This window comes from Hoplias malabaricus, chromosome 6, assembly GCF_029633855.1.
Source record: "Hoplias malabaricus isolate fHopMal1 chromosome 6, fHopMal1.hap1, whole genome shotgun sequence".
Lineage (NCBI taxonomy): Eukaryota > Metazoa > Chordata > Actinopteri > Characiformes > Erythrinidae > Hoplias > Hoplias malabaricus.
Window position 1 is genome coordinate 52,663,971 of NC_089805.1, and position 10,260 is coordinate 52,674,230.

General features: G+C 44.1%; 1 protein-coding gene across 2 annotated transcripts in view; it reads left to right on the forward strand.

Moving 5' to 3' along the window:
- Positions 1–4,754, forward strand: part of zgc:158376 (uncharacterized protein LOC100101643 homolog) — a 32,002-nt gene extending 27,248 nt beyond the window's left edge. For both annotated transcript variants that reach the window (XM_066674419.1, XM_066674420.1), the window contains exon 12: positions 458–4,754. In XM_066674419.1, coding sequence (XP_066530516.1) covers positions 458–612 — 155 coding nt within the window. In that variant the 3' untranslated portion in view covers positions 613–4,754. The remainder of the gene's footprint in view (positions 1–457) is intronic.
- The last annotated feature ends 5,506 nt before the right edge of the window (positions 4,755–10,260 follow it).

Genomic DNA, 10,260 nt, shown 5'->3' on the forward strand with positions numbered 1-10,260 from the left:
GAGTTTGTTCCTTCCTTGTTGCAGCGTCCAGCTCTCGCTGGATTCTTTCGTCGGCCACCGATCCAAGGAGCGTTTGAACCTCTTCAAAAGACCACGGCGTCATTTTACGAGCTGCCGTCGTGAGTCGGATAAAAACAAACGTGATCTCTGCTGCAGCTGGAGATTTTACAGATGGAGAGTTGGTGCTGGTCGTCTGCGTTGCGTGGCGTAGAGTGACGACTCTCTCTGGACGATCAGCGCTCTGCAAGGTTTACACGCCACGGTTTAGTCCCTACTCGACTCGCTCTGAACCACGAGAGAACAGCCACTAAACAAGAACCCGCTTCCAGAACCAGGACCTGATTCACCTGGTGGAGGAGTGGAGAGTAGAGTCCAGCAGGGATGGTGATGCTTGGTTGGTCTAAGAACCCTCTAAGCTAGAGTAGTTGTTAATTTGAGCTCTCTCTTCTCCCCCCAGGTTGTGTGAAGGTGACGGAGCAGTGTTTGCCGCTGTTGAGGAGGTGTGTGTGTCTGCAGAGTGTGGACCTTCGCTCGTGTGGCCTCGTGTCTCCGGACGCCGGACAGATCCACTCCTTTCCCTCGGACGACAGACTGCTGCTGAAAAACAGCTAAAAAAAATCATAAAACAGCTAAAGAACCCTCCGAAAACACCCCACACTACAGAAAACTCGGAGAACCGACCCATGTTCTCCAGGCCTCACGCGGACGGGGAACCTGTTTGCTGCAGTTATTATTATTATTGTTATTATTATTATTTTTTTTGTTCCTGGATCAACTATTTGTGAATGGACTTAACAGACAAAAGACAACAAGCATGTACATATTCAGTATCAGTGCTGTGTGTGAGCGAGTGTGTGTGTGTGTGAGAGAGAGAGAGAGAGTGTGAGTGTAGTGTGTGTAAATGTGCTTTACTGTAAAATAATCCAGTTCGTCTGCTCAGAAGCCCACCCTCCCCAATCCTACAATCTGTCCAAACTCCTCCTCCCCCATTGATCCCCACCCCCACACTCACCTCTGCACAGGTAGGGCTCCCAGGGTTCTAGCGGAGAAGCCGGCGTATTTGCACTAAAGCAGTGGACGGCTAAACAGTGTAAACTCTACACAGAATGTATCCACCGCTAGAAAGGTTCTTCCAAACAAAAAACTAAACGTAATGAGCCAGAGAGGTGGGCTGGAGGCAGCGTGGGCGCAAGTGTGTGTGTGTGTGTGAGAGAGAGAGAGAGAGAGAGGTACACACCACACTGGAGTGAAAGCTGTAAACAGTGTTAATGTAATCTATTTCCATTTTTTTTTTTTTGGGTGTGTGTGAGAGAGGGTGTGTGTGTGTGTGTATGAGAAGGTGTGTGTGCGTGGGGGGTGGGGGGGTACCCATTGTCCGTCTGATTACCCAGAATTCCTTGGAGTGGAGGGATCCGGTAGAGCCTGAAGGGGAGGGTGTTTGTTTCTTTGTTTGTTTTTATGTTTGTCATTGTTTACCATCGCCACACCACCTCAATATTTCTTTTTTCTTTTCCTCATTTTCTCCCACTCCCTAATAAGTTTTCTCTCCTGCTCCATCCCTCGTTCTCACCTCCTCCTCCTTTTTTAAAGCATATCTCTTCACCCAGGCCACACCCCTTTGACTTTTTCTGTTTCTTTTTATATTCGATCGGTCTATTTTTATTACATTTCCTTTTGTATTTTTTGAAGAACACTCCTTTTTTTCTAAAGGTTTTATTCATTTAATGTTTTTTATTTTACACTTGTGCCATCCCCTTGTTTCCTCTGTCCATTTCTCTCCGTTTCTAGCTTCAGAACCCTTTTCCTTTTCCTTTTTTTTCTCATTATTCCTCGCCTCCTCTCGTCAGTGCCATCCCCACCTCTCCTCTCCTCTCTTCTCTTTCTCTTCCTTCTGTCCTCCTCCTGCACCCCCAGTCTTCTGTGCTTTCCTCATCCGGTTCTCCAGGGGCTGTATCTAGAACCTCTGTGTACCTGGGTGTATTTCAGGGTTCTGCTCCCGAACGTTGCCAGTCCAGTGCCACAGCATTGCCAAGACTCGTTATAATCTTGATCTAGGGGGAGCTCTAACCTCCAGATCCCTGACAGGTTCCCCCCCACTGCAGTGAGACCCCACTCTGCCCCCTGCAGGTGTGTGTGAGAGGAGACGGAGGGTATTGGGGGGGGTTCTCAGACGGTGTGGTTACTGTTCCGCCCTCTTTTCCCTTGTGAATTTCCCCGATGTGGGATCAATAAAGTCAAGTCTTTTCTGCGCGGATTCTCGAAGCTGCTGAACCCTGTGAATGGAAACAGAAACATAACGACGCTGCTGTCAGACACGTCCACAACATCTAACACAGGGAGAGACAACTGTGGACAGCGGAGGACAGCATCTCCCCAACTCTGCTCCAGTACGTCTCTAAACCTGGGACGCGACCGAACTCTTTTAACCCCTGCTGCTTTAAGCAAATGGTCACTGACCAGAGATCCATGCTGTTAATCCACATCCCCCTCCTGAATCCCACTTATTTTGTCGCTGACGTTACCAGTTCTTTCCTCGAGTTCTGCTCCTGGTTTTGTCGCTGACGTTACCCATTTGGTCCTCGAGTTCTGCTCCTGGTTTTGTCGCTGACGTTACCCGTTCGGTCCTCGAGTTCCGCTCCTGGTTTTGTCGCTGACGTTACCCGTTCTTTCCTCTGGTTCCGCTCCTGGTTTTGTCGCTGACGTTACCCGTTCTTTCCTCTGGTTCCGATCCTGGTTTTGTCGCTGACGTTACCCGTTCTTTCCTCTGGTTCCGGTCCTGGTTTTGTCGCTGACGTTACCTGTTCTTTCCTCTGGTTCCGATCCTGGTTTTGTCGCTGACGTTACCCGTTCTTTCCTCTGGTTCCGATCCTGGTTTTATCGCTGACGTTACCCGTTCTTTCCTCTGGTTCCGATCCTGGTTTTGTCGCTGACGTTACCCGTTCTTTCCTCTGGTTCCGATCCTGGTTTTGTCGCTGACGTTACCCGTTCTTTCCTCTGGTTCCGCTCCTGGTTTTGTCGCTGACGTTACCCGTTCTTTCCTCTGGTTCCGCTCCTGGTTTTGTCGCTGACGTTACCCGTTCTTTCCTCTGGTTCCGCTCCTGGTTTTGTCGCTGACGTTACCCGTTCTTTCCTCGGTTCCGCTCATGGTTTTGTCGCTGACGTTACCCGTTCTTTCCTCTGGTTCCGCTCCTGGTTTTGTCGCTGACGTTACCCGTTCTTTCCTCTGGTTCCGCTCCTGGTTTTGTCACTGACGTTACCCATTCTTTCCTCAGTTCCGCTCCTGGTTTTGTCACTGACGTTACCTGTTCTTTCCTTGGGTTCTCCTCCTGTTTTTGTTAATCGTTCTTTCCTTGAGTTCCACTCCAGATTTTGTCAGTTGCTGCAGGGGTTTGACAGTAGGGGGCGCGTCAGTTGTGTGAACAGAGTTAACCGTCTGATTATGAAATCCAGGCCTGGATTGGAGCCTGGGTTCGGAAAAAAGTTGAGGAAATTGCGTCTGAGAATTCACGCACTTTGGTCGCTCATGGGGGCTGCATGATGTCCCCCACATATCCGTATTGAGGAGTCCACTGGAGACCAGGTCAGAATCCCTGTGTGGACAGGGGACAGTGCTAGACAGTAGATGGTGGTGGTGGTGGGCAGTGGACATTTTTCATGTGGTCAGTGTGTGTCAACCACTGTTTACTGAGGAGCTTTTACAGAAGGACATCTGATTCCATTCACCTCCACTGTCCACTGCTGACTCCCACTAAAATTCTGTCCATCACTGTGCTTACAGCGCCACCCAGAGGATTATGGGGACTATGTTATTCTAACCAAAACAAGTGACCTTTATTGAATTATATGCAAATGAGCCTCAGGGATCTGTCAGGGGCTCATTTGCATACCGTGGTTTTGATAGCAGTGTTGCACTCGACAATATCGCATTCTCAACATTTAATCTGGTTTAAAGTATTCAGACTTCATTTGGAGCGATGCTATTGGTCGGTTCCTCCTGATGTTTTCACACAGCTGTATTTATTTTTCTACAGTGTTTTCAGAGAGAGACGATCAGCGTGCTGTGTATCAGTATTGTGAACGCAGGACACCGCGATATCGATACAGGACAGATATATCGTACAGCCCCAGTCTTCTGTAAGTGTCCGCTGGCCTCTTAGAGGCAGGGTCTGGGTCTCTGGTCATGGACGGTCGTTGCTGGAGTGACCAGAGTGGACTTCCTTCCTTTGTCTCCTGAGGGTGGACATCTTATTTATGTCCATGTGTTCAGGAAAGTCGTGTCTGCGCGAGACGTATGTGGAAAGCGAGAAAGGCTATATGAGGTGCACAGGGGGTTTAATCATATCGGGTCGGTTGAGATCAACACATCATTCCACAAACATCAGGGCCTACTGTAGTTCCCCTGTAAACTCCCCCCTCTCTTATTCTTTTATGTTTCCAGTGTTCTGCTTTAATGATGACCACTCACCCTCTCACCCTCTCACCCCGACTGTGGTCCACAGGGTTTGGAGTTAAATTTTGTGAATGAAAACTTTTTGCCAAAATTCCTCATTTTCTTCTTTATGTTCAGGGGCATTTTTAAAAAAAAGAAAAAAAAAGAAAAACCAATTCTTGACTTTTTACTTATGTTTGGTTGTTTTTCTCGTTTCTTTTTCCATTGTTTCTTCCTTTGTGTCGGTCAGTGTGAGGACGAGAAAATCTGAAATGATGACAGACAGACAGAAAGAGAGAGAGAGAGAGAGAGAGAGAGAGGGAGGCAGGCAGGAAAAAGAGAAAAACCTCAAGGCAGCTACTTTAAGAGTGACTACTGTAAAAATTAATAACTAAATAAAGACAATGGGGTTTGTTTTTAAAACTTTGTCCTTGTTCTTTTCTCTGCACACATTCTTTAGAACAGGGTTTTTTTTTCTTTGAATGGGTTCACGAACATGAGCACAAACGCCCCCTTGTGGAAGCTTTACATTACACTGTAACCCAGACTGTAGTTACCCCAGCTGCTGCAGTACTCACTTTAGGGTGAATCCCATTCCCCATTCCCCCCTCCCCCTTGTTTCTGAGTGTCCTCTCTCCCCTTGGGGTTGAGTTACAGGGTGCAGTGGTTAAATCTCCCCCTACGACGACCCTTCAAGACCCTGATACGTCATCAGAACAGAGCAGCGCTTCATTCCCAGTAGTGATGGGAATTTCGGCTCTTTTTGGGGAGCCGGCTCTTTTGGCTCGGCTCTTCATAAAGAGCCGGCTCTTTCGGCTCCTAAATGGCTCTTTGTTTTACCACTTATTTCCACTGGTACAGAACAATATTATCTACATTTTACATGACTATATGGACAAAATATTATTGTTCAATATTAAAAATAATAAATAGTGTTGCAATGGCCAATTGTTTTATGGCTTGTAATAACTCACTGACTGCACTCACACATTCAATGATAAAAAAAATCACTTTAAACTCTGAAATATAGCCAATGGAACCCAAAAGGTAGGTATTACAATAGCTTATTAAATTAAATAATCATCCATTTCTGGCTAATGAAATAAACAAATACTCTGCAAAGTGCAAAACAGCAGCATTCAACGGTAGAGATTAAAACAACCACAACTGTCAACAAACATTTAACTGATTTAACATTTTCTTTGACTATTTTTTGGAAGGCAGATTGACATTCAGGAAAACCAAGTGTCTCAGCTCGGAGGGTTGGAGGGTTGGAGCTTGCTTGTTGTTCTCTGATTGGTTGAATGACAAGCCTTAGAAAAAAATGGCTCGGTCTTAGACGGGAACCGGCTCTCATCGTTCACTTACAAGAGCCGGCTCTTTGAACCGGTTCGTTCGCGACCGACACATCACTAATTCCCAGGTGACTAGCACCGCTCTGTAGCAGCTCTGCACCAGTCTGCAGTGATATCAGAGGAGCTGCTGGACTTTAGCTACATTTAGAGCCTCATTCTCCTTCAGAAGAGTTCCACAATCAGAGATTACCCCCCTCTCCTCACTCTTCTGTGACATGGAGCTCAGCTCAGATTCTCATTCTGCAGAGTTCTGTTCACACTCACAGTTCCACCTTAAATACTGCAGTAGAACCAGGTGCTAGAGTGCAATTTAAGGTGGAACTGTAAATTGACAGCTAACTATCAGCTGCTCCTCGTGCTGATTTCTGTCATGATACACTGAAACTACATTAAAATAAGATGATACAATACTGACAGAGTTTAACAGAGAAAACACTGACGTCTGTGAGTTTAATCCCCCTCACCTCTAGACAAAATGGAGGGGGGCTTACCCAGCAAACACACGACCTTGTGTACTTTCTTACAACGTTGTCACAAGGTTATTATTAAATAATGTTGCTGTGTGGTAAAATGACGACTTATTGGCCACTTTGAAAAAAATCCGCAGAGTTCCATACCGACATCATTTTAATATTTATTATTTATTTATTACTTTTAATTCCGACAGAAGTTGACTTGGTTTGAAATAAAATGTAGACGCGGCGTGTAGAGTAGCTGGGAGCCCTTGCGCGGACGCTTGGTTAAACCCGTGCTCGTCAGGGAGCTGGCAGCGCGAGCCGCTGCTTGTTGTGGTTTGAAGCGGTTTTTTAACGGATTTTTCAGCGGAGCCGTCGATCGATACACGGACCCTCACAAACTGTAAGTACGAAAATAATTTATTTCAAAAACATTCAACCTCGAATACAGTCAGTTCAGTGTATTTAATGAACGCTGTGGTTATTAAATGTGAGTTATAATCGGGGCTAAGCCTTAGTTGCTGTAGATTAGTGTTAGCGATAGCGAGCCGGGAAAGTTACCTCAGGATTTAAATGTCGTCTTTATCCCATTAAAGGTGATGTTTATTGTACATTGATCAGTTGTTTATTACCAAAGGGCTGAAGACTGATTTGACCAAAAACTATTTAGTAATGGAATTTATTACGGTGGATATTACATAAACAAACTCGATTTTGTGTCTTTTCTACCACAAGCATCCACTCTTTTCTCAGTCACAAAACTGAACTGACGCCATGTCTCCTTTATTTCAGACTGATATTATATTTTTACACGTTAACACTAACACAGTAAGGTTTTTAAACGATCCCATGAGCACACAGGCTCTTACTTTATTGGTTATTTTATATTTTATTATATATTATTTTTAAATGTATTTTATTTCATTGATTCTGTAAATGTGTTCTCTCTCTCTGTCTGTCTGTCTGTCTGTCTCTCTCTCTCTGTCTCTGTCTCTCCGTATCTCTCTCTCTCTGTCTTTTTCTCTAACCCCTCTACAGGTTTGAGATGAATTCCAGAAGGAGACCCTGTATGGACCTTAAAACCTCATTTACAGTGCCTCATGATACACACAGCCACACGAATCAAAACGTACAGTGTTAAGATCAGAGACTAGATGAGAATTCCCTCAGAAATGTAGAACTTGATGACCCTGTGATTATGGGGAGACATCAGTCAGTAAACTTACTTGTATATATCTTTATGGAATATCTTTATGAACAAAACTCTTAATAAAGTATTGTTTGCATTAAATTATACAGAAAACAAATACATGACTATAAAAAGGCTACAGTAAGATTGTGAATGTATTGATCATATATAGTCCATAACAGGGACATTTGTCTCCTGTCCTAGAGGGCTGTGTCCAGCACAGTGTGATGATTTCATGTTCTACTCCTTTATTAATAGCTGGGTTTAAGAGGGTCTTCTTAAGTGGGGAAGTTATCCATCAAAGCTGGACACAGGCTCTTCAGGATCTGAGGTGAACAGCCCTGGTTTACAGTAAACTGAGTTGGACTCTTATTCTGTAGTTGTGCACTTTATATATGATTCTCTTCCATCTCGTAAACAACAGACACAGCAGGACTACATCTCTAGAGGGACTGCCACAGGGAGTGTGAACCCGTGTTAAAGACCTGTCTGGTGAGGTTTCAGACTTATTTGATAGTTCTTTTTACACGTACTGAACAGAAATATAAACACAACACTTTTGTTTTTGCTCTCATTTTTCATGAGCTGACCTCAAAGATCTAAGCCTTTTTATCTTCACCACAGGCCTTTTTCTCTCAAATATTGTTCACAAATTTCTCTAAATCTGTGTTAGTGAGCACTTCTCCTTTGCCGAGAATCCCTCCCCCTCACAGGTGTGGCGTATCCAGATGCTGATGAGACACCGTGATTATTGCACAGATGTTGGAGCACAGCAAGTTTTCCACATTAATAATAAAAGGTCTCTGATTTTTAAAAGATTTGCTTGAATTTTGTAAATGAGCCGGAAGATTCTGTTGCTTGAAAATATATTTATTTTTATTGTACAGGGTTTCAGAAAGAGTGTAATTACAGAGTGAGCATGCAAGGGCACCATCATTTTGTTTTTATTTAGGAGACCCATCCTGAGGAGTCTGACCCAAGAGGAGAATAAAACAGTTGTTGAAGTGATGGAGTATGATGACCTTGCTCAGGAAACACCACAGACACTTGTGAACATGGCCACTGTCATTGAGGGAGCAGTGGTGATGGAATGTTTTTTCATTTCACCACATTCTTCATTTTGCTTTTTGGACTGTAGTATGAACTGAAACTGAAATATCCAGACGGACTGGACTATGAGACTTTATCTTAGAATTATAACATTTTTATTTTTATTTATTATCAATCAAACACAATAACGTTGTGACAATGTTGTGAAAACCTCCTGAGGAATTTCACTTCAACGTAGTGACAACCAAAAAGACCACGCTGTGGGCACCAAAACAATACGTATTCACAACGTAACCGTGTTTATTGGGTATTAGTGGCGGAGGCCGGGGCATTACCCTGGACTCGCCCTGAATGTTGTGAACAGTGCTGTAGAGAAACTAAGATGCTCCTGTGTTCTGTTTAAGAAAGCGGTCAATGTTCAGAGTGTGTGTTTCCAGCACTTGCTGAATCGACACAGTGAACCGGAGCGTTTATTGAGTCACTTTCCCTCACGTGACTATGACGTTTGAAGCTTTGAAAACGAGTGGGCCACCGGAAATGGACGGGACCGGTTCAAATGTTGGCGCTATCCCGTATCTGACTGTTTAAGGGACTGATGTTTATTCTCCCTGGGCCTCGTGCAGTCTACAGCCGAAAATGACAACATTCAACAATTTACAGCCGCGATTCGAAAGTTAAACCGCGGATCAGAACCGTACGGCCTCACTTCTGCAGGCGGCAATCATTTCTTCTGGCCACCAGATGGCACTGTTCCCATTTGCGCTCAGCGCTCCAAGGCAAGGCAAGTTTATTCATAGAGCACCTTTCAAACAGAAGAAATTCAAAGTGCTTCACAGGAAAAAAGACAGTTAAATTAAAGAATAAAAATCATAAAAGTCCAATAAAACATTTACATAAAAAGAGTAAAATGATTAAAACAATGTAAAATGATATAATAAAAGAAAAGAACTGAAGTGCCGTTACAGAATAAAAGTGCAGAGTGTTTTAAACTGAGCTGTAGCTGCTCAAACAGGAATGTTTGAAGCCTTGATTTAAAAGTGTCTAAAGTCAGGGCTCTTCTAATGTTCTCAGCTGGTTCTGTTTCAGAGCGGCGCCGGAGCTAAACGCTGCCTCTCCATGTTTAGTTTTGACCTGAGGCAGGACTAAGTCTAGTTCCTAAAGATCTGAGAGCTGTGCTCGGCTCATATCTCTGTAGCAGATCTGATAAATACACTGGTCCTACCCCATTAAGACATTTATAGAGCAGTAATAACACCTTAAAGTCTATTCTGTAACAGACTGGTCTCCAGTGTAAGGATTTGAGGATGAAGGGGGGGGGGGGGTGATCTCTTCTTTTGCTCCGAGGGAGACTCTGGGGCTGCATTTTGAATCAGCTGAAGATGTTTAATGGTCTTTTGTGGAAGTCCAGTTAAGAGACCATTACAGTAATCAATGCTAGAAATAAAATCATGGATAAGTTTCTCCAGGTCTGGTTTAGTCAGAAAATCTCTGATCTACTGATGTTCTTAAGATGGTAAAATGCTGATTTAGTAACCGCTTTAATATGAGACTAAAACTGATCTGAGTCCATTAATACACCAAGGTTGTGAGCCAGTTCTTTAGATCTGAGGGCTCTCGAGTCCAGATACGCAGCCAATCTGTGTCTCAGTGCTGTTCACAAAGAGAATAATCTCAGTTTTATCTTTATTCAGCTGCAGAAAGTTGTGTCCCATCCAGTTAGTGATGAGTTTAAGGCACTTGCTTAATGAATCACTGGACCAGAGTCGTTTGGGGAGAGGACTA